The 25,300-nt window shown below is 41.4% G+C and overlaps 1 protein-coding gene across 1 annotated transcript in view; it reads right to left on the bottom strand.

Moving 5' to 3' along the window:
* Positions 1–1,018: 1,018 nt before the first annotated feature.
* CACHD1 (cache domain containing 1) overlaps positions 1,019–25,300 on the bottom strand; it is a gene marked incomplete at its 5' end in the record, with an annotated part of 95,167 nt that continues 70,885 nt past the window's right edge. The window contains 17 exons of the mRNA XM_084290936.1: positions 1,019–3,057; positions 5,704–5,805; positions 6,716–6,793; positions 7,747–7,908; positions 8,133–8,284; positions 9,252–9,368; positions 9,578–9,664; positions 10,026–10,186; positions 11,440–11,556; positions 11,679–11,778; positions 13,749–13,871; positions 17,338–17,448; positions 19,164–19,345; positions 19,979–20,121; positions 22,599–22,767; positions 24,066–24,183; positions 24,944–25,067. Coding sequence (XP_084147062.1) covers positions 2,819–3,057; positions 5,704–5,805; positions 6,716–6,793; positions 7,747–7,908; positions 8,133–8,284; positions 9,252–9,368; positions 9,578–9,664; positions 10,026–10,186; positions 11,440–11,556; positions 11,679–11,778; positions 13,749–13,871; positions 17,338–17,448; positions 19,164–19,345; positions 19,979–20,121; positions 22,599–22,767; positions 24,066–24,183; positions 24,944–25,067 — 2,285 coding nt within the window. The 3' untranslated portion in view covers positions 1,019–2,818. The remainder of the gene's footprint in view (positions 3,058–5,703; positions 5,806–6,715; positions 6,794–7,746; positions 7,909–8,132; positions 8,285–9,251; positions 9,369–9,577; positions 9,665–10,025; positions 10,187–11,439; positions 11,557–11,678; positions 11,779–13,748; positions 13,872–17,337; positions 17,449–19,163; positions 19,346–19,978; positions 20,122–22,598; positions 22,768–24,065; positions 24,184–24,943; positions 25,068–25,300) is intronic.

Genomic DNA, 25,300 nt, shown 5'->3' on the forward strand with positions numbered 1-25,300 from the left:
CTTGGATTTTAAGAAAGGTATTTTGACCTATTGTGTTCTACACTTTATGTGCTTGTTTCCATACTACTTTCTAACATTTTGAACGACTGTGGTTTCTTACACTTAAAAAAAAGTACAGAATAGGCCCATGTGGCTGGGTATGGACATTCCAAGGTTAATAATGTATTCAATACAATCTGAGAACACTCTTATTTAATTAGATAGGGACTCAATGATTTGTTTTGCACTACAGACATGCTCCATAACTTACCTGGTGTAAATTAAGACTGGCATCAGAGCAGGCAGGCAAGTGCAGATCTAGCCAAAGGTGCACTTTTCTTTATTTTTTGTTATATTATATGCAAGAGAACAATTCTAATGTTGCTTGCCCTAAAAAAAAACTATTACTGGGGAGAAAATACTTGATTTCAAGAACTTGCACAGCACAGTGAGATTCTTTCACATGTAGATGGACAAGGTAAAATTTAAATTCTGTTTTACAAGTCGGTAAATTCCGGGGACACTTCTGTCACGTAGCAACAACTTTTGGCTGAAAGCCTTCTTTTGTTACATTCACGGATTCAAGCAGATAAAGTCCTGGCTAGAACTTCAGATCTCATTTACCTCTGAACCTTAATGAAATCACCTTTATGAGTGCTGCAGAACTAGGACGCATCAACAAAGCATTTTGTTTGGTGTTTTACACAAACTTCTATTAAACTTACACATAGTTCAACAGTTGCCACATTGAAAGTTATTTTCCCTTCATGCTTACAAATTTTGCCTCTTGGCTGTGCATGTTTTTGTTTGGCGAAGCAGTGACATTAAGAAAATCCATTTTATTTTTAAGTCAAACCTGAAAAAACAACCACTTTGTGCACTGCCCAACAGCCAGCGTCATTTTGGATTCAAAATTGGAGATTCTAGCAAGTTGGGTCTACAGATTGAACCATGAACTGTTACAGGACATCAGATTAAGCCCTTTGAAAACATAAAATGGTGCTTAATAGATTTGTACAGCTGTCTCAGCAAAAAAAAAAACCAACCAAATGAAAAAAAAAAACAAACACAACCCCCTCTTACACAAAACACAGCAGAATGACAAATCCAATGCATCTGACTTTTCAGTAACACATAAGAAAAAATAAACAATTAGCTTTGGTGAGCCTACAGAGTCACCGACCACTTCAAAATTATTCACTTCCCAAACAATAACAGGCTAAAAAAAGAAAAAAAAATTAAATCATACATTGTACTGTCATTTATATGTAAAGCTTAGATCTTTCAAGATAAAACCAAGAGGAACCTGATAAAATGCTTCATTCCTGCTGCAGCACTCATTCAGCCAGAAAATTAAAGGAAATTGAGACCAAATAATATCAATCTAGCCAGTTATCCACAGAACTATACGTTATATACAGTTTATTTCACTAGAGATTTTAAATTTATACATAGTATAAAGGGGTATCCTGGTATCACACATATAGTTATTTTACCGTAATGTTTAAGAACCAATTTTTTTTTTACATAATACAGTATTAAGTACCATATTAATTAAAACAAGTGATTTAAAAAAACTACATATAAATGGATGTTTATCATATGCACAGTGCAAGAATGTTTTTATATCACTGTAATCACAAAATGTGAATCTAAAGTACAACACTGTGATTTAAAACTAATTTATAATTATGATGCCCTGTGTTGTAGACAGATTGATTAATCTTCGTTTGAATTACCAAGCAATGTTAAATTCCAGACAAACAGCAGCAGCTTATAATTATGATTTCAAAAAGATACCTTCCACAGTAACCCAAGTTGTACAAAACACTGGTTTATCCCTACTTCTGATCCTGACAGTTTCCTAAAGAAACACAAAAATGGCACAGATTTCATTTGGAATTCTCCGGTAACCAAAGCTAAATAAACCCTTTGTTACTTTAAAAAAAGGAATCCTTTAAGGATGACCAAAGAGGTTAAGATGGAGAGATTTATGGGCAGAATTCTCAGAATTTTAGTAACAAAGTACAGGATTTCTCCTCTGCAAATAGGAAGAAAATACTGTAATGTAAATCCGGTTGTAAAATTTACAGAAAACAATTGTGGAGAAGAAAGCATTCATAATGTAAACACGTCAGAGACTACTTCTTCATTTTCCCTTTTGCAGAGTGGGGCAGTGGATGAATATCAGCTAATAAGAAACAGACGTCTTCCTCAGAAGAACCACTTCACCATCAGAGAATATATGTGGTAGTTGTTGAAAATTGCTAACATGTTTTCTCCTCTCCCTCCCCCCAGAGTTTCAAGTTCAATAAATAGTAGAAAAATAATCCTTTACTTAAAAATCTTGAGATGCATTGTCCCAGGTTCCATACAGCAATTGTCTGAGCAACGAACTTTCGACAAGCAAAAAAACTGCAGAGAACCCGACAGGCTTTTCCCCCGCCCTCTCTGTCTGGCACCTTTTTAGTCAGCTGCAGAGTTTTCTGCTCTTCCAGTTAAGGAAACCAAATCATCTCTGGCTCTTTTAAGCTCTCTCTTCTCTTGGCTCAGCATAACAGGGCTTCCAAAGCTTCAGCTGCTGTATAAACTTGCATCCCTGTTTTTGGAGGTCTAATGTGCCTCCTGCTCCATTTTATTAAATGTTATGGCAGGTCCATTCATCAAGCACATTTCCCTTCCAGTTCTGAGCCAACCTTACATTTATAAAAATGTAAAGCTTTATGCCTAACAATTTACTCAGGAAGTTAGCTAAATTGTTCCTGGTAAAAAGCACAGAACAAGGCTGCCCAGTGCTGCATGGATCGTTGTTCACCAGTTTTCTTTCTTTTGTTGTTCATTAGCATTCTGCATCCACAGTGTGTACCGTGACTGCGGCCTGTAAATGGTGGCTGTGGTGAAGAGTCGGGTGGTGCAAACGGTAGTGGTGAAACTTGTGACTCAGCAGGGCAGCTGTTTGAGGTGGGGTATCCAGGTCTAAGTCTTCATCATGGTTTCCAACATCAACACCAGCTGACAACGGATCGTTGTTGCATGGAGGATTTTCACTGTCTTCCTGAGGACTCATAGTGCTGTAGCCTGGAACATAAAACAGCAGGGCTGAGAATTCAGAGCAGACTAAAAGGTCAACATCCACAGTGCTGACTGCCACGTCCTGCATGGAACCAGGCACAGCTGGTGCTTTAGAGAATAAAAAAGTAGCTGCCTCCATTAAAAGAAAACAAGACAAAAACCCACCTTCTCCTGTAATTACAAAATGCACCCCTTCTCCTGTCACCACGCTTGGAACCTATCACCTGTACAACACCTAGCACCAAAACCAACTGTGCATTCGACAGTTTGTTATGGTAGAATGGCTAGCACCGAATTTAAAACCAAAACATAGTAGAAGGTTTTTTGGATGTGGGGCGGGGATGATATCTTTTAAAATATTACTTGGATTTTACAAACTGACAAGAAGTAAGGGGGCTCTACTACCACTACCTCTGTTACTATCAAGCTGCACCTTTCCTAGTAAGGACCCCCAAGTTGTGTGTCTGGAAGCAGCAAAACTTACTCAGATCATCTTGCTGTATTATATTGAATTACAACACTGTATTTTTTAAAAGTGAAAGAACACTTATCACCTATTAGTGGTCTGTTTGCAGAAACCAAGCATATGTTTTCAATGCTGGTGATCTTTCTACACCGTTGAAGAAATCTACCGAATCCACATGGGAGTGTTTCACACAGTCCCATTAAGCCAAATAGTTCTGACTCTTCCAGATAAGCATGCACACACAGCACAATTAACTTGAGGCTTTTCCTTGGCTAAAATAACCTGCTACCGAAGCCTGAGAAGTTAAAATGAAAACAAACCAGATTAGCCATCTTTGTGAGTGAGAAGGCACTGCATTCAACAGGGTTATCCTAGGGAAATGACACCACTAGAGAGTTAGCTAACAGCTAGCTGTTGCAAGACTGTGCTTTTGCAGTGGGGAAGCTGTCTTGTAACAGGTCCTTTGGACCTGCCCCTTTCTTTTGGAGCAGGTGCTAGTAGTTACTATGAGGTTTGCATTTACCACTGACACCAGCTGTTACCACTCAAAACCAGTTTGCAGTGTCCCCAACAAAAACACCTCAGTATTTCTACATGCAGAAATGCAAACAAAAGTTTTCTTCTCTGAAGATCTTGCTTTAATTAGAATAATAATCCTTCCGAGAAAACTTTGGCTAAGAGCTGAAGGACTCCTCGTGTTTCTGCGCATGTCAAGTTTTTGGCTTGAGCCACCTAGAAGCAGTGTGTTAAGAAATACCAGGCTAAGTAGCTGAAGTTGGTTCTCACTGTGACGAGTCGCCATCCCTGGAGGTGGTCTTCAAGAAACGTGTAGATTTAGAACTTAGTAGCATGGTTTGGTGGTAGACTTTAGTACTAGGTTAAAGGTTGGATGATCTTAGAGGTCTTTTCCAACCTGAACAATTCTACGATTCCATGGTCTGAGTCATGGCTTCTAGTTGGCAGAGAAGAACTGGGGGAGAAGACTGGGCAGAAGACTTCAGTCTCTGAAGAAGATTACAGACTAAAAACAGAAGCACACATTCCAGAGACAGGTAGACAGCAACCCTGCTAACCCTCACATGTTAATGAGGAAAGATGGCAAGGATTTGCTGAGACTACAAGAAATGGAGCAAAAGGAGCATTAGTCTAGCAAATCTGTCTCAGCACAGCACAGGTAATCAGACCCCAAATCCTGGATAATGCCTCCTAAAGCAAGATTGTCTCTCAGACATCTGTTCATTCCCATTGCACAGTTTTGGCACTGAGGTTTCCTGTCCATCAGTAATTCCATTAGTGCAACCACTGTCTTAAAATTGAATGGGTCTTCCAGAGAACTGACACCCACTATGGCAGGCTGTTGTCTGTAGCAGACTGCCTTGTCCAACCTTCTCTTAACGTCTATTAAGCCCTCCTCATGAGTCAACAGCACAACACCCTTCTAACTGCTTTTAAGACTTAATTAGCCTCAGGGCACGAGAGATGTATCAAAATTCTCTGAACCTAAACAGTGCGTATGTGTGGAACAGCCACACAAGGATGAACACCCTTCACTGCTATCCATGTACACAGTTGATGTTGATATTTGCTTAACGGTGACATAAGATGCCCTCTGTGGTGATGATATTGACTGAATGTGCAACAGAAAGGCTAAAGAGGCACCTGAGTCACTGACCTCTAATCCACGCTTACTTTATCCTGGCAAATGCAGGCATTCAGCACGTTGCTAGAATTTTATGAAATGCATGCATGTCCCAAAGATAAAAAGCAGCAGAGATGCTGACTTGATTGCAAGGGGTTTGTTTCTCTCATTGAGTAGGAGAGGTTTATCATCTCACCTGAACATCTGGATTGTTAGGGTCGGCAGTGGAAAACCAGGGTGGTAAGTGTAGCAACATTTCTGTCAGTCTGAATTCTGGTCACCCAGTGAAGCTAGCAGAACCCAAGGATCAGACAGGGAGAGCACAGCGTTTAGCTGCTCATACACGACTGCTCTGACAAAAACAGCTCCTTCGCTGGACAGCATCATTTGCTGAAGGGTGTCAAAACTGTTTAACTGTGTAGCAATAATGTGCAAAGGTGTTTTGTTTTTTTTGTTTTTTTTTTGGCAGCCTTATCTGCAACATGCTAGACATCTGAATAACCACAACCATTAACCTGTAATTAGGATGGTGATTTTAAGGCATTACCGTGGTCACTCTCTGTTCCTGATCGACCCCAGTATCGGCGTCTGCGTTCCGGGCTGTGGGCGTGCCGCTCTATTACCGCTGCGATGAATCGAGTGTTACTGACTGGGGGAGAAAAAGAAATGGAACTGACTTCCATGAAAGTATTTTACCAAATTTTATCAGTAGGACAAATCAGGCACAGTGAAACAGGCTTTCTGCAAACTAATTCTACTCAAATACTACTATTAAGACTCAAGACTGTTAAGTGACAGAAGACTGGAAGTAAAGAGATGGTATCTAAATGTGGGATAGATCAAGATCCAAACTCATCAACCTCATCAACTTGAAAGAAATTACAGTATTAACTTATCCATGCTAACGAAAGGACTTGGAAAAACAGCAGATGCAAGCCATGAAGCTCAGGTATTTTTATTTTTTCAATCCATAAGTGTTGACAGAGTTTCAAATCTTAGGTGTTGTTTTAATGAGGGATCAGAGGCAGGGATCCAGTCTGAATCTGGAGCTCTCCCAAAATGTATAGGTACACCTGTGACATTTTACAATACAGCAGCATTACATTCGAAGTGCCACTTTTACTGACAAAGAAGAACGAGCACCCCAAATTCAATGCAAGTAAGATTTGCTGACACATTTGTTGAAGGTACATGCTAGACTTGGCCGCTCCTTGCCAAGGCTGAACAAAGGTAGCAGCTTTGCATACCTTTTGCATATTGTCACAATTGTAATTTCTAAGCTGCAGCTCAGCTGCTGCTGGAAATGGTCATGATGGGGGGCAAAAGAGAAAAACCTCCTCCACACAGTTGAGATTACAGTCTTTTAAAAAGAATAAATGCAATTTTTCATCATGAGACTGGAGGAACAATGGAAGTTACAACTTAGTTAAAACATTGTCCAGCCATTTTCTACTGCTAATCAGCATGGAGTTTCCTTTTTTAAAAATTTCTAACTTGTTAAGAAAACAAATAGCTCATTTACTTTAATATTTTTGACAGAGAAGTGATTCGGTACTTACTGATTCCTCTGTCTTCATGGCTGTCATCGTCTCTCTCGTCCCTATCATTTTCCAGGTTCGACATACGCACTGACATTTCTACACACCATTACAAACAGAAAAATGCAACTGTTAAGAGAAAAATTTTGGATCAACTTACTAATGGCTGTTACCCTGGTATTATAGTGGAATCACTTTGTATTATTGTTTGAAGAGATGCAGCTTGGTGTGCTGTTTCCAAGATAGATGGGGCATAGGGATATCACGAAATTGATACACCCCACAGCCCTGAATGGAACAGTCTTTATAGAAAGGAAACTGATGCAAAATGTAGACAGGGTAATCAAATATACAGGTAATTAGCACCAATCACACTCTCCTCTCTGTAACTTTCTAACCACCATCACTTCTCAACAACATTTCTCCCAAACACAGTTTTGTCTCTCAGACTTCAGTGCCTTTGTCACAAAACTATCCTCTCATCACAAGTTTGTAAGGGCTCCGTGATTCCAGAAAAGCTTCTATGCCCTGCCCAGGCAGCCACAGAAGAAAAGATTTTGCTCTGTTTGGCCTCTTTGATGTGCGTGATCTCAAGAACATCACGTGGAACAGAAGCAGGGATATAAATAAAAAACAAACACGTCCCAAACAGCCCAAACAGAATGGGTGTGAGACCTGTAATACTCCCCAAATCATCACTCCAGTGCAGAAATAAACATATTTGACCAGCGTGCTATGACGAGGCCCTCAAAGCTGTGAACTTGGGCTTATCATTTTAACTCGGGAAAAATCATAACTTCAGCTTCCTGATAGGAAATGCTTTTGAGTTTTTTGGGCAGAATTTCCTCTGGAGGCAGCAGGTTGGACTACACCCAGAAGAGGGCAGCAATACACAAGCACCCTGGATGTGACCTTTTACAGAGGCTGGCAAGAGAGAAATACAATGGTGTGAAGCATTGAGGGGAGAAACAAAACCAAGAAAAAAGATTTTGTTGTTGTTTTCAGCTTTCAGTTCCCGTATCTACTACTTCTCTCAACAGTTATCAGCTCACCCTGTGCAGCCAAAGGTGACATGTGCTGGTGACTCCTCCGATGTATCTGGTGGCGATAGGCGTATACTGCTAGGACAAGCACCATGATGCAGCCCATAATGCCTCCAGCCACTGGCCCGACTGGTGCACTTTTGATCATGTTCAGAGTGATGACCTCATCTCCTAAATCAAAAGGCACAAAACATAGGGGGAAAAAAAACATAAACACTCTGCAGAAAGGTTTAAATCAACGTCTCGTGACTAGAGATGGAATCGGATGATCTTTAAGGTCCCTTCCAACCCAAACCATTCTGTGATTCTGTTAACTTGGAGCATGCTCTGACATTGAAAGGGTATGCTACCGAATGAAAAGAGCTAATGCAGGGACTGTTCAGAAGGAGAGTTACCTATTGCTCCCAGGTCATCCACATAGGGGCTCTTGGCTCCCACAATGCCACCAAAGCATTCCTTCTGCGGGGCACAATAGGACTTATCCAGATGGGTCTTCCCATCGCTGTCTACCATACACCACTCACAGTCCAAGACACCAAAGCAATCCCTGAAAAATAAGAATGAAAGAAAACGACATTTACTGCCAAGTCCAGAACTTTTCATTTGACACAGCTCAGCCTATTTTAGAATCACAAGACAAAAGGGAGGCCAAAGGCATCTGTAAACTCTCCTCTCACATTGTGTAACATTTGCCCACAAGAATTTCTCACTAAAATGGTCAGGTAGAACAAGGTTATTTATACAGGGAAGCTGTATCTTGAGCTTCCAAGCCTGTTTGATTTGTGTTTTTTTTTTCTCCCTCCCTCGCGTCGAGCAAAGGGAGAACTTCCTATTTGTAACTCGTCCAATAAGACGCTTCTCAGCATAGTGAAGTCTGACTACAGATCCACCCCTTTTCTGCAATCCTTTAGAAGACAGAAGAAAGGATTTGGAAAAGTCTGGTCAGAGCATGATGTGTTCTAGCAATCTCAGTTCCCTAGAGACCACTCAAAACTGGCAAAAACTAAATAAGCCCTCAAGCATCTCCACAAAATGCCAAGAGTAGAACATAGACACAGGAAGCTGACAGGCAGCTAACATTGCTAGCATGCTCCAAAGTCACCACTGTTAATGTATTGTCTCCTTTCTGTGAACACTTCAGTCCACATAGCCCTCCAGAAGGCAGACAAACATAGCAGTACTATCTGTTTTGCTAAAAAGAAGAATTTGTCCTTTCAACAGCAAATGCTGTACTTGCACAACCCTCAGTTCTTCAGAGTCATGAAGTGTGACTGGAAAGCCATTTGTTTGTTATTAATGGTGTTATGTGACTCAGACAGAAAGAGTGAAGCCTTGTGTTCCTGCACTACAAGATAATGTCATCCTTGGTGTTTGCTATAATATCTCATTCTGGTATCATATTTCCTTTTTTCTTCCTTCAAACCATGTAAGGAGGAACTATTTTCACTTAAAGGAATAATAGCAATTATGTCAAGAACACTGTGTATCTTCAGAAAGGGAGAACTGCACTTTACCCGCTCTCTGTCCTCTGATTGCACTGCGTGTTAATGCACTGCGGGAGAGCATCCTGGAGGCTGGGATCGATTGCTGTGAAAGTCATTGGCTCCTGATGCACTTCACAACTAGGATTCCTATATTGGGGCAAAAAGTAAAGCATTGTAACATAAGAAGTGATCAAGTAACAATCCATGAAAAACATCATTTGACCGACTACATTGTCATTTGTCATTAAATATCCTAAAACATACTGTATATTCTCTCCTGCACCACCTGCTAGTTGCATGTATAAACAGTCATTTTTGTTAACTTTCGTCCCATGAGACAGAACATTTGTCCTCACCTGCTTTCGGCGTTGGTGAGGTTGCCAGTACACTCGTTTACCTCCAGAGGGCACTCGCACGGGCATTCGCATTCGTTCTGCTCCATTCTTCAGAGGCAGAAAACAAAAACAATGCATCAGGCAGCTCGCGAATTTTAACCCCACAGTGCAGCTGCAGGACTGCTCGCCACTGAAAACGCTGTTCAGTGCCCCTTCTTCTCTCACCCCCTCTTACAAACATGGCAAGAACAAACTACTCTTAATACAGTGACAGAATGGATTAAAGGACTAAAGGAATGCTAAACCACCATGACCCCCTACAAGCAGCACGAGTAAATTAACTAGCTTTCTCTTTAGTTTTGCTCTGCATATTTTCACTTAGGTTATAAAATAAACACTTTTAAAAAAACGTTTTATAAACTTTACAAAATGCCTGGACTAGCCCACTCCTATCAGATCTCCAGCTGACCTGTGGCAGTTCAGACAGAGCCTGTCCACCATGCTGCAGGCACAGAAAGCAAGCGAGTCGCAGGTCTCGTTGACGATTCCCACGAAGGCATTGGTGCCCGGTATCCTCGTCAGCCTGTACTTGGAGCAGTGACTGCCGTGGACAAGGTTTGTCAGATCTCCCTAGAAAAAAAAAAAAAAAAAAAAAAAAAAAGCTGTGTTAATGGTATACCAAGAAACCTGTTCTTTATGAAGCTGAATGTTTCCCCCCTTGCATGGAAACACACAAAGCCGAGGGAACGAAAATGCATGGGAGAGCTGCCTTGCCAAATAAGAGACTTATGAAGTTGTTCTTCAACCTGTTGAGTTCTGCACATCTTCCAAGCTGCTACTGGGTGGAAAGACTTTGATGAAGATAGAAAAAAGATGCTTAGCTTGTAAACATCATGAGATGCAGCGGCGGGGCTGAGCCTGACATCCCGCTGACAGCAGGTTACGTTTCACTCCGTGGCACCGCTCACCCCACCCGTCCCACTGCGCCAGCTCTCCGTGACCTCCGCTACGAGGCTCAGCTCTGACGGGGAGGCACCATCACGACTTGTTGAAAACTTGCTGGCACACGTACATAAAGAACCCATACACCACAGCACTGTACAGCTGCGATCTATTTGGTAGGCAGGCTAATTTCTGATTCCGATTTGCACAGCACGATCTTAAGGTTTTGCTCTGTCCTATACAATTTCCTCTCGAGTAACCTGCTTTTTGCTTTGCATTTCAAATGTGGGGGAAATGTTTAAGCCTACCTGACACAAATCAATGTTTTCTGACATAACTTTCAAATATTTTTGACACTCATTTCCCACCTTCTCATTAATAATTGAGAAGTATTATTTGAAAAGCAACTTCTCCCACAGAGCTTAACATCTTTTGAATAATTCTGCAGTAATCTTGCAAGGGTGGATCTGTTACACTGCAGTCAGCGTTCACCACGCAGTGAGAGATGACAGCCCCTGGCTTGGACCTCGAAGCACGGCTGAACACGAGAGGAATTCAGGTCTCCAGCCTGCAGTTTGACAAGTGATAACCTGGAAATGCTTGCGCACATTGCATCACCAAACGCATTTGCTTGCTTGCCTAGCAAACCTCTCTCATTTTCCTAATGCTGGCCTAAACTTTGCTGACATCAACCACAGCTGGCCATCCATAATCCCTTGTGTGTCAACTGACTTCTCATGTGAGAACTGTTTGTGTGGTTCAGATCACTGATTTCGTGTTTGGAGAGGGTGAACAGAGGCCAATCCACACAGAAGGCTGGCTTAGACTCATGTCTGCTGATCCTGGCAAGGATTTGTGTTTCCACCAAAAGAAACCCAACCCAACCAATGCACGCTCAAAAGCAAAATAAATAAATAAATAAATAAAAACAACACACTTACCACTAAGCTGGTATTGAATTTATAAAACCGCTGAACTGTTCTGTCACTGAAGCTGTTGCAGAGGTTTTTCTTCACGAAGTTTGGGTGGTTAAGGATGTCATTCGCTACCAACGGCTCCTGAGTGAGAAACGCAGCATTTTATGCCTTTTAAATCAGGTATGAGCAGTGACTTCTCTACAGTCCTCATCACCCCAGAAGTTAGAAAAGGGAGGAAGAGATCAAGAAAAAAGGAGCCAAACCTTATGCGTAATATGCTGCTGCTCTACCGGCGCGTGTCCTTTGGGGTCGATGAGGGTTGGGTGTGCCACGAGGTACCCCCTGTCCTCCATGATAAAGCACCTGCCCGCGACAAACAGAGCTGTCAGTCTCCTGTTAGGCTTCCTTGGGTATTACAGGAACACGGTGCGATAAAACACCATCTCCAATTTCCAGCTGGAGGAAGAGCTCTTAAGGGCTTCCCATTACTAAAATAACAGGGCCATTAAACAAATTCACTGGAAAACAGTTTTGAAGGCTGCATCAGCATCTCCCTGAAGCTTTTAAACCTGTTACTGCCGCTGCAAGCGTGGGCTATGGAGAACTTGAAAACTGAACTGGTTAGAAACAAAAAGGGAAACCGATCGGTGCATGGTCATGTCTGATCCGGAAAGGTCCTGAACGAAAGGAAGCGTACTGAACTCGGAAAGGTTTAAGAGTTTATTAATCTACTGTGTTACTGATTAAACAGAGGTTTCACACTCATTTAATGATGTCCTGCTTTAGAATTAAATCTTAACAGAGAGCAATCACTTGTTTCACTTTGCCTCCCCAACCTTTCCTCTCCCTTTGTGGCAATTCCCGTTAGTTTCCTGTGTGGTCTCAGGGAAGCGATGCCCCATGCGTGCCCCCACCCAGACAGCAGCATGCTGCGAGGCTGGAGCCTGCCCTGCCCGCAGCAGCCCTGGGCTCTGCGTTTCCATAGCCACAGACACGGCGCTGGGAAGGCTGGGGAGCTGTGCAGGGTCGCTGCTGGCACAAGGGAGATGGGAGGAGGGCAACGCGGCTGCCCGACACCGCCCAAAGGAGTCGTGAAAACATTTCATAGTTTTTTTTCTTGGTTTTCATTTCTATGTTTATCTTTACTCCCTCGATCTTTTGGGGTTTTGCATTAGGAATTCATGTTGGGGATGGTGTCTTCTATTTTTTTCCAAAAAGATGTTAAAGGAAACAGGAGAACTAGTGATTACCCCAGACTGACTGCAGAGAAAACCTTTGTAGAGATGCATTTAAAAACAAACAAATGCCTGCCAAATAGTTACAATTGATATCCCCTGATACCTGCAAGCATTTATGCAAAGGCTGTAAGCATTAGATCCAGCTTCTACATTAGAATGGTCTAAACAAAGCATTTAATGATATGCTTGAAAATCCTGATTTAGGGAATACAGGAACAGAATAAAGTAAAGAATAAACTGGAGAAGGAAAAAAAAAAAAAAAAAAAGAAAGAATGCCAAACCAGAAATCCTGATATGCTTTTTAAATGTAATAAGATACACAAAAAACATCCAAACCAAACCAGAAAATAACTGTAAGGATGACAGAAAACCACTTCCCTTCCCAAATGCAAGATTTAAAAAACAACAATGCCCAAACTACATTATCAAGTTACTCCAGATCCAAACTACAACCTCCCCCCCATGTGATTCTTCAAAGATGACCAAGGGAGGAGGAACAATTAGATGCACTTAGGTCAAACTAAAATTAGATACTCCGGACACAATTGGACCTTTTACAACTAGTGCTGTGCTAGGTATTTTTATTTAATATAATAGTGGCCTATTTTAATAATCATAGTTGAAATAACTAGATCTAATATAATGTTATTACACATGAATAATCACTGCTCACAACAACTTGCTTGGTCAGTGTTCCAGAAGGTATCTAGAACAAACCCAAATCAAAACAAACAGAAGAGGAAGGCAGCGTGGTCATTTAATGAAAACTATCAGTCTCCCCCCCCAAGATTTCAGTGAAGCCTAAATATAACAAATGGAAATCAGTTATCTTCCTTTTATTTTGCATTACTGCAGACTGTTTTCTTAGCTCATGATCTTAAATTATTATGTATTTATTGCTCAAAATCAAACTGTATAATATAATAATCTGTATGAGAACCAGCACAAGTTCTAGTGCAAATCAGAGCATGCGTATTAACAGTAACAGAATCCCAGAGTAACACAGGCTGACAAGTACCTCTAGGTCACCTGGTCAAATATAGAACAAAATGAAAAACCACTGGGGACAAGCGTTTCCTGAACGGAAAGGCTTACCTGATTTTGTTTCCTCCGTCTTGGTTACAAACGGGGAGCAGGTCCATGAGAACCTTGTAGAAGTACCGCAGGGTGAAGTCAATGCCCATCACAGCCACTGAATGCCCCGAAGACATCTGTGCGCTGCGAAGCAAGGAGAAAAAAGCAAAAAGGCTTTAATGGTTGGATTAATTAATATTGTAATTGCTCAGCTCCCTACTTGAACAGGGAACTGGATTCCCGGGCACGTGAACAACCAGCTCAGATCCATACCTACATGGCTCAGACCCATCCGTACACCAGCTGCCTGCGGAGGAGCAAAGCTCCAGCACCTCTAACGAGCACTGTGTTAAATGCCTCACGTAGGGAAACTGCATCCTATTACCAGGCCAGCTACCCATACTAGCAGGAATCAAACACCAGTAATTCAGTGATTAACCTCACATTGTCTCCCACTTGCCTACTGAGTGCCAAGTGACATTTTCTATCCCCATAACGTAACAATTGGTCTGATCCCGTATTTTTCCCCTGGTGTAGGGCAACAATAAACCACAGGAAAAGTGCAGAACCTGAAGTCTCTGTGGATGCTTCCAAGCAGAGGCAGCAAGAGCTGCTGTGCATTGCAATATCTTGCCCACACTGAGAATGTGCTTGTGTTCCTATTTCTATGCCTCAGTCCAGGAATATACAGAGTTGCCTTGGCAACTGATAAATGAAAGACCACAAGACAGTCTCAGGCTGATGTACAGAAGCATATTTTCTTGCAGCTCTATAAAGGTAAAAAAGTACAACTTCTGCTCAGTCATGTCTTTTTAACTTTCCCCACCATCAGTACAGTAATTGCAGGAGCTCTCCTGGAAGAAGCAGCACAGCCTTGACATTTGGCTGGAACCATCTGGCTGCTGACAGCTCCAAACAGAAGTTATATTCCAATTATGTTGTTATTTCTCCATAACTTTCTGTCCCAGAAAGTTCCCATCTTCCCCTCAGGAGACGTGTCCGGATGCACTTTAACTAAGGTGCAAATCCCCGCTGGGAAGCTGGGCATCAGAGCAGCAAGGCCCTGGAACAAAACCCTTGTAATACAATAACAGAAGGGAAAAAACTAATATGAATTATAATAATTTTTGTAAACTGCCTATTATGCAGTGGCCTGTAGTAGCCTGAGGCTGGACTGAATGCCCAGGCAATCCTGTCACATTTCATCCAGCCACATTCTCATTGGAATGGCATGATGAGAGTAAGCTACCTCTCCTCCCTGAAGGACATAAACCATCAGGTCACCCTCAAAGGGTAGGGGGATGATTTTTTGCACATATGTAGGCCTTACACTGATGACAAAGGAGATGCATTTGACTTGCTACTTCATCTACTCTTTAAAACAGTTTTATCTCTGAAGATAGGAATAAAAATGTTTAGAAGAGAAGTGAGCAGCACAGCTGGACTGGATGAAGTGGAGGCTGCTGGCAACCCCCTCTGCACATAAAACCAACTCCATTTACTGGGCTGAAGTTTGTTTGCTTTTAAAGAGGCACAGGGAAGATGTAGTGAAATTTAATGCAGTCAACTCTGATTTGTAGATTTATAGATGTAGCTTTTAAAAAAATGGCATTGAATTTATTTTTAGTATTATCCATCTCAGGAAGAAGGAATGGGAAAAAGAACGACAGTGAAGCAGCACAGACACATTTAACTGTCTGTGACAAGGCATCAAGCTACGAAGTTAGTCCTCTGTCCTAAGAGACAAAAAGCCACAAGGAATGCTGTAAATATTGTAGCTTCATTATTAAGTATTAATTCCTTCTGGTTTATTGATGCAAGCTGCATTAAGCAACTTCTTCCATGAATCTTTTATCCCCAGACTCTAAAATATAAGGAAGATATACAGAAGATGGCAATGAGAGATAAACTGCAGTTCCAGACAAACTGATGTTGTTACACAGCTGTTTCTGACAAGTACGTGTATTAACTCCGCTGATCCCCTTCCATGCCCCCTTTTTTGGGGGAGATTATAACTGCATGTGACTCTAAGCTTTAGAGGTCATATTTACCCAGGAATCACACTCACATCTGCCAAACTTCATTTAACTCTTCCTTAATCACGTTCTAATAACCCACGCAACCTTCAAGTTCTTAATGCCAACTGAAACATCTCCTACTAGATAAAAATCAGAACTTTGATTAAGAGCACTTCTCTTCTTACAAAAGTGCTTATTTCCCTAGAATAAATCTCTGCAAGAGGCACCACGCAGGCATCTGGCTAGATACTGCTCCTGACAAAAAAGAGGCAGATGTTGTGCGGTGGGAAGCCCCAAACAAAGCCAAGATGTGTCCAAGAACTAAAAAACTGAGCTTTGCTGGCTTTGTGATCTGTATCTGTTAGATAGAGCGTGCAAGTAAGCCACATGCTCAGAGAAAACCTTGGGAGAGCCTCCACATACAAACCAACCTGACTACCAATATTTCTGAATCCTGTGAGTGCTTACAACAAAAAAGCTTCAGTACCTATTCCACCAACCCATCTCCTGTAAGCATCCTACACCTCAAAATGAACCGCAGCCTTAGGCTGGGGGCCTGGCCCCGAGAGAGGTGAAACACTGAAGGTCTGGTCCTTGAGGAATGGGTCAGCTCAGCACTGAGAAGGTCTTCCCAGACAGACAGACTCCACTCCATGGCAGCACTACTAACTGCACTGAGACTTAACAGAAACATGGAGATTCTCTTGATCAACTTTGAACAAAGAGACATTAGAATGCTTCCTTTTTCAATCACAGAAGATGTTAATTATGAAAATGCTCCTTCCCATCTGGCTGTGATGTTCCTTCAGCTATATGTGGTGCTTTAACCCCAAAGGCACAGGCTGCTGCTTTCATTCTAATTTGTTTTCTGCAGTCCTGTAAGTGCAGCTCAAGGTTTACAGGCTCCTCCACAAGTTGTTCTTACTCCTGAACAACTCGCCACAGAAGTGCTAAATTTAAACAGCCCAGGCAAGGAGCTCTCTGAATTTCTGGAGCACAGACAGCTCTTTAAGTAGCAGCCTTGTAGACTCACCTCCACTGGCAGCTCAGCAGATCTGCTTTCACCTGTCTCTGTCTGAACATCACCCTGGTACAGATGACTTTTGTATGTGTAATTTCAGAAAACTTCCAGAAATTTAGAGATTAGCTGTCTTGACGAGAAAGTAGATCATACTACTTGATTAGTGACAGAGAGGGAACAGATCCCAAACTGCCCAAGGCAGTGGTCCTTTCTCCCTCTCCTTGATCTTCATCTTGTACACATGAAATTTCTCCTCATGGTCATGAGGAAGCACATTCTTACCCACCCAATCCATCTTATTTATGCTGTTATTATTTACATATTAAATAAATAAACCAGAATATAAACCTATTCATATCCCAGGGATTCTTCACAGTTTCAATATCCTATTTCTAGTGAATCTACCCAAGGTTATATTAAATTTTGTCAAATGCACTTTAAAAATATGTATTTTTTTTCAGTTCTTGAACACAGAGGAGTCATCCAGCCTGTTTCAGTCCTACCTAAAACAAATATTTTCAGAAGATTTTAGAGTATTCTCACTTGACACAAACCTACAAACACAATTTACCTGGAAGAATGGACAGTGTGACTGATGGTAACGACATAGCCTGCCCCTCCAACATCCAAGTAGGGACCAGTAAAGGTAATTAGTCCTGGATTAGCCACTGCATGCAAGTACCTAAGGGGAGCCAAGAGAAACATTTGTGATTAGTGAGAAACAGTTACTTTAAACTTTAAGACAGTATCCTTGATTTTGCAGAAACACAGACAAGCATTGAATTGTGCACGCTGTGAATAACGCGCTACCAAATTAATGCTGCTTAATGTTAACCAAGCACCTAGGCACGACGAGGACCCAGATGTAAAGGAGACTGAATAAATGGTTCCTCAGTAGACACAACTGCATTAAACAAAAAAAAAATCAATTTACTTGTGCACAGAATATGCGTAATGTCGTTCTAGACATTTTTGTCCCACAATAACGCATGATGCGGTGTCAGCGGAGTCTCAGACTCTCAAAGGAAATACAATCACAATCATGACACTGCAAACACAGGAGGAAGTACCTCCCACCGGCAGAATTCACACATGGAAATCTGGGAGGTTTCAGAAAGCAGTAACAAATTACAAACTTTTAAAACTTACTGTCAATGTAAAATAATCCAAAATCTTGTCAAATATCTTCCTACTGCTATAAGAAAATTTATAAACCCTTCTCACTATTGGAAATGCTTTTATGCATGAAGAAGCTATCACTTGGCTTTTTTCTGCCCCACTATACTAACTTGCAAGTTTCTGCTGCTCTGTTGAAGCAGCTTAACTGACTTGTACATTATTACCGTTGTGCTTGCATCTTCTTCCCAAAACACTAACATTTGGCCCTATTTAACAACAAGACACTATCTGATGCTGCATGTGGAGACTTAAAAACATGGTTTGAGGAAATCAGTGAAGTATGAAAGCAAAAACACAAAACCAAAAAATCCCAACCAATAATAAAAACAGCAAGAAAGGCCTTTAAAATGGAAACGAGGGATTGTAAAGGTACAGTCGGCTCATTTACAGCATGAATGCGCCCCATTTACCTCCCTACAAAAGAAGAGCAATATTCCATCATCTTATTTGTCAGTAAAACCATAAGCAACAACAAAGGGGAAGAAAACCGAAAGAAAAGGTAATCAAGAACTACGGTAATGATCTTTCAGGGGAAACGTGGGTGAGGAGAGCTGCAGCAGGGGCGATGCCAGGAGCATTCAGAGCCCTCCCCGTACAGCTGGAGGGCTGGGAGCCAGGCTCAGCTCGCGCCTCGCAGCCTTTCATGGGCTTGCTCCGAGTCACAGTGCGGCAGCACCTGGCTGGCTGCTTTCAACAAAGCGCACGTCAAAACACACTCCAGACGGCTCTCATGTCTCAGGCTCTCATTTGTAATGTATACAAATATTTTCCCAAATCAAATGCTAGTGCATAATTAATAGCTGGCAGCCAAGCCAGCAAATTCCTCTTTTAAAGCAGTGAAGAACCCACTGTAAACAAACAAACAAGATGACTCAAATATTCACAACCAAAAATGGCACAAGGAGCTGAAAAGGCTTCTGAGGGCTGAATTAGCTAATCCCTAAAGGGGATGCTCATTTTCTGAATATTTATATTCCCATCTGCTATAGCAGGGATATGAAACAAACGATCCTTTAAAACAAAATGGTTTGAAATTAGAACCAATAAAGGTTTTAACTAGCTGCATTTAAGCACCTTTTACCCACGATGAAAACATTTCTAGTTAAATAGTTTACAGCTGACCGTAACAAACCCAGGCTATGAAATCGATACCAAATATTTTCCTTTATTGCCCTCCCAGATTATCCAAAGCTTTGATAACAGGACCCTAAAACTCACCATTGTCTCCTGGTGGGATCAAATGCTTTGTCCATGAGGGAACCGGGGTAAATTCGGAGCACCCCATTGGGGGTTGCTATGTAACGGCGCACAATATAACTGTTCAGGCTACTCATTTCCATTTGTGTCATCCATTCATCTGTGACGTGACTGGTAGCCATTACTTCATTTCTGACAGAGAACTGCAAAACAAAGGCAGACCTAGCAGGGTTCCTCTAAGACTTGCATGAAAAGATAATAAGCTGCTCGCGGGGTTTCCTAAAGCGCGATCAGAGATCATCTAAACTCAATTACTTGTTTAAAGTCTTCTCACACCAGACTGATCTGGCACATTCCAAGCAAAGGAAAAGCTTATTATAATGAAATATTGTTGTCGTTATCTCTGTGGCTTTTAGCACTTGCTTTTTTAATTCAGGTAAATAAAAACGCTGCTTTGCTCACAGAAAGAAATAGTTTTCTCATTAATACGTCTAGAATCACAAAAGTAGTTTCCACTAACAATTTTCTGCAGCTTTATTTTTCCTCACATTCATTTCAATAGCTGCTTATCAACTTTTTTTCCACCTCTTGGGGAAAGATGCCCTCCCCTTCCTCTCTTTGCTCCTGTGGGCCTTGAGGCCCATGGCCATCTCTCCAGGCACGGAGATACCACTCCAAATCACCCCCCTACTGCTTCACAGCCCTGTAAGCACCAGGAAATAAATGTTTCAGGTAGTGCCCTCCAGGATGAATGTTGTACAGTCCAGGAGGTCGAGCAAAAAGCCGTGGATGGGAGGAAAGCAGGGACAGAAGAGTGGCCAACACCAAGGACATACCTTAAGGCCAGGGTTAGCGATCAGGCGTGTGTTGTCGCTGAGGTACGCCGTGTAATGTTCCACCATCCGCTTTGTCTCGGGCTGGCTGAGATGTTCGTAAGGAGAAGAGAAGCTGCCTGCAGAGAGCATTACTGTAGGGCTTTCTAAAAAGAGGAAAATAGTAAAGAAGCTAAGGACAGTGAATTGGACATATTGCATTGTAAATACATTCATATCACGAACGGGTTTTTGACGTTGGTGTCCTATCTGAGGATACATGGAAGGAATTACGCTGGCGTGCTCTCTACTCCTCTGTTTGCTCCTCCACTCTCCCACACATCGGTAGGAAAAGCACACAGCTTTTTGGGGTCGTGAACAGACTGTGAGTGAGGTGAGGAAATGTGAGGCTTTCCACCCAAACCGGGATGCTTATGAGCACAGCTTGTCTCCTGAGGCCCTGTCAAAACTCACTTTGCGTAAACATTTCTACAGTGCTGGATACAGTTTAACAGTTTTTGTTGAAATACCAATCTCACAGCCATCTAGGCATAGCTCTGGCTCTGCTGCTTCCAGTAGGTAGACAACATATTCTTTGCTTCTGGCAATAGTCTTAATTGAAGAGGAAAAAAAAGAAAGAGCAGCTCACTGCTTCAGATCTATGCTGCTACCCATACACCTGAAAGGAGATCTTAATGAAAGCAAAGAAATGGCTAAATGGGATTTTTGCCATTCAGGACAGTGTAAAGGTGTACATTAAGGGTAGCCAACACTGGGAAAACAGGCTGGCAGCAGTGGAGTAATTTAATGTCTTAATGTACCATGAATAAAGTTGTGAGGTTACAAAAAAGCAGATATTGAAAAAAGGGAAGCCACTGAAGAGTCAGAGATGGAAATGCTCAAAAGGAAACAGAGGAGGCAGTGCAAGAGCTGGAAGAACCCAACAGTTGTCCTGCATCCACTCAGCGCTACGAAAGCATGGCCCAATGTCAACTATCTGCATTTGTAAACCGAAAATGCCACATAAAACAGGCGAAGAATGGAGAGAATGATGCAGCGTCATATGGCAAGGCTTATAAAACGCTAAGGGACTTCAACTCTCACACAAGGCAGCGGAGAACATAAATCACAACACAAGCTCCCAGTTCTGAAGCCGGCTCTCGACCCAACAGACCACAGTAAACGCTCACGAACTACCTTTCTTGGTTCAAACACAGAAGTGACAAAGTTAATCTACTTACTCTGTGTGTTATTTGGTCAACTTTAGTGCCCTTGTTGTCAAAATCTAAACAATTTCTGAATTGCTGGTTTTTGAAAAAATCTACAGAAGTTGGTTTCCCTTAAGAATAAAACGATTTTGTGATAAAGAAGAAATTATTTCTCCACGTTAAGGTTGGCTATGGCAGAGGAAGACACAAGAGAAGCCTTCAGTTCTAGACAATGAACAATCAGAGAATTACAAATACAGAGGAGGGAGCTTAGTAATCAATGTAGAGCTGGCAGGGTTGATTGTCAGAACAGAGCAGCAAGTAATTTTTCATTGTGCATAACTGCAATTGACCAGACAGCTTTTTCTTTTTAAAAGAAAAATCATAATGCTGGTGCAGGGCTGAAGGTTGAGAACAACATCTTTTCTGAATATTTGACCCATGTAACCCAATTCTCAGTGTGCAACGGTCTCCAGAAGAAAAAATTAACTGGAGTAAGTGAAGCGATCTGCTTTTATTCACATTCCTCTAAAACACATCACGGTACATCCAGCAACCATATGTAGTGCAGTCATAACTTATGAACTTCTATTATAGTCCTTCATCTGCTTCCCAGACCAAATATTCTGATATGGCTACATTTTGCTTTGCATGAGGTTTTTCTACTTGTCAGCTTAGTACTGTGGTTTTGGGGTATTTTCCGTTTATATCTTGTCTTTCTGGATAGAAAACAATCAAGACTAGGCACCACATTAAAGAAAGAAAGAAAGAAAACAAAACTATCTTAAACAATTGACAGCAATTTCTATAGGTTTGTCAAATGCCTCCATTACTCCTCCAGTCTAAGCTCACTTCACTATTTGTGGCGCTGCATTACTGCTAAGAAAACATCACAACTGTCTCTCTAATCCGTCATAAGACCTTAAAACCTTGCTACAAACAAAAGCAGTTAATACAGAACTTCTTATAAAATGGCACAGATTTTAGCAAAACCAAGAAGATTAAAATTTAAATGTAAATGTTAGTAACTTATGTATACGTATAGAAATTATATGTTCTTAGGATGTGCTATGTGCCAATAAACTGCTTTACAGCCAAGTGAACAGAACTTAGTTTTAAGCTTGGTGAGACATCTTTTACTCTCCCCACTACACTTTCTGGGAACTTGATCAAGCAGGACTGACAGCGTAGCTATCTCCTGCTCGGATGAGCAGTCTCTCTGCATTCACCCACTCGTGTGCTCTCCAATGAGCAAGTTAGCTCTGATCACTGAAGAGCAAAAAAGCCGAGTAAGGCTGAGTTTCTAATCAGCCTTGGAGGAAAAAAAACCCTCTCCAGAGGACAGCACTTCCAGCATTTTGTGAGAAGAGTTTTACTTTCTGCTGCCCCACTCCCCAGCAGCATCACGACGTCAAGAAAGACTCCGAGAGCTTTACCTAAGGTTGCCAGCTGCTTGAAGTGCAGACAGGCGTTGGGCTGGCCCAGCAGATCCAGTCGATGATACAGGAGCTTGCTGCTGGGGACAGTGTTGAGATTCTTAAGCTGCTTTACGGGTATTTCTGGTTGTATCACCACGACACACAGAATAAAGGAGGTGTCCTGGACCTGCAAAACACAGACAAGTCGTTAATACCTTCCCTGCATTGCTCAGACAGCAGTGATTTCTAACACTGGGTCACGGATACTTATTGAAGGGTCATTAACAGAGAGGCTCCAAGCTCACGGTTGATAAAAACACATTGGTGTTCCTATTAGGAAGAGTACTAGAAATTAACTCCAGAGAGTAACATTTTATCATTACTACACTAACTTGAGTGCTGCATGTGCCACATGCTTTCATTGGAAAATATATCTATATTTTTAAGCACCCTCTAGTACTTCAGACTAGCAAAACTTGGAGCTGCCCAGCTGCCCTGTAAGGGGGTTTGATATTTAATGTGGCATTACAACATTAGACAACCTCTTCTGTGAATTTCTGTTACCCAATGACTGGTTTAATCTCTTAAAGTTGCTCAGCTTAATCTTTAAGCTTGTATTTAATTTAATACTGTGAAATGATCCACAAGCACCCTCCTAAGCCTGTTGGCACATAGAGGTAGCCAATTATTTCTAGCATCAGTAAAATTCAGCTGTATTGTGTTTAATTTTAGGTTCCATTTTAACCCCAAGGTCAAGATTAGTGTTCAGATATGTTCAAAAATTAAACTGAAGAACTGAAGACGGCTGTTAGAAGCTCTCTTGCAACTGGTAACATAGCCTGTTGCATATGTATTGTACTCAGCTTCAAGGAAAGCTGTTATATAACTAATGTTAATAAGAAAAGTGTTAAATTACAGCAAACATCATTAACGGCTTCTGATATAATTCTGAAATGAGATAGGATCAGAATGAGAAGCTGACATTTTCCCTATTAAGTTAATTAATGAATCACACTACTCTGCCCCAAACATAACAACAGTAATAAACAAAGGAATGACTTAATGCCATAAGATGCCTCAGCCCCGTGTTTGTACTTGGCCTCCTTACACATCGCTCAGCACGCAGCACGCTCCTCAGCCCAGCACAGGTTTACTTCCATTGGGAAAGCAGGGTACAGTCACCATGTAACTGTACATCACCCTTCTCTCATGAAACAGGTGCTGTCATGAAGAGAGATCACACATGTCCATATAGACACGTGTCCAAAGTTTACATGGTAACTTATGTGAAACTGTAATTTCACTCATTCTTTACTAAAAAAAAAAAAAAAAACACACCACAGATTCATGCAGCTTGAGTAATTCAAACCTTTCCTGCCTCAATAGCAACATTTTGTGCTTCACTATATTCAATATGTTGATATACTCTTCAATACTTTAACTTACTTGATGCCAACATGCAACAGTGCCACTTTAAGCACTTACCATTTTCCAGGCATAGCTGACATTGTAGGCTTCTTTCCCAATTTCTCTCAGTTTGTTTACATGCCAAGACAGTGAGGAGTTCACAGGAACCGTAATGATCTGACTGCCCAGGGGAATGCTACATTGGCAAAAACAACATCCAACGTTTTATTAAACACAGAGAAAGCTCCTAAGCAGTACACTTATAAAACATATCACAAGATATGAAGAGGTCAACTGTTATCTGTCTTCAATGAACAGAAAGATTGTTGTCTGCTGAAAATGTATTTGTGTACCACCACATTTTGAGTCTGATCTGTCTTTTGCAACAAAATAAAAAAGAAGCCTTTCAATTCCTGTTCTGTACATTCATTCAGCACATGACCACAACTCATCTTTTCCTGGCACACTATTAATACTGGAATGGTCCTCACTTACTACCACCTTAAACTTAAACTTTGAAAGGCAAGGCAGACTTGAAATTAGATGTAATTTACAGAGTCAGCAAGGTTTACGTTTACATATATCACCTTGTATCTGTGTCTACTCTACTGTTGCTTCCTGGCCAGAAATGTTGAAATTCATGCTTGAAGACAAGAACTAGTCTACTATAGCAACGTGCCAGTTCTTAAGAAGGAAGTCAAGTATAAGATTTGTAATGTTGGTCACAAAAGTGTAGTTTCTCCAAAGTCTATCAGACATAGAGGGAAAGAAGGTGAAGGAAGTTCACCCCCTCAAAAAAAAATAAATTCTTACATGATTAAGACTAGGAGATACCCAATTACAGCTGTAAGCACAGTAATGCAAGGTAATGGACACAATGAAAGTCCTGTATTAACAATCAATCACGTTAATGAGAATTCATTTACTCAATTGGACTTGCATCCTGGATTGCTTACCTCAGGATGTTCTGCCGCACCAGCTCAAATTTAGGAATGTTCTCATAGTGTATAATATCTGTGTGGAGCGGTGGCTCAGACAGCAGGTAGGGCCTGGTGAGAGATGGGTGCATAAGGGTGTATCCTGAAAAATAAAGACAAAGACATGTGCTAAATGCATTAAGATAACTGAGCCCAGAGTGAATGTTTATAGGGAAAAAAAGAAAAACAATACAGTAACTACATACAGGTGCTGCTCAAATCGTACACATTAATAAAAGTGAACAAGCAATATTATCATCAAAGAAGTTGCAAAGTAAAAACTACTGCAGTTGCAAAGAATAGCTCAAAGAACCAAGCAATGAAAACAACTTGGGA

Source organism: Netta rufina (assembly GCF_964035555.1).
Source record: "Netta rufina genome assembly, chromosome: 8".
NCBI lineage: Eukaryota > Metazoa > Chordata > Aves > Anseriformes > Anatidae > Netta > Netta rufina.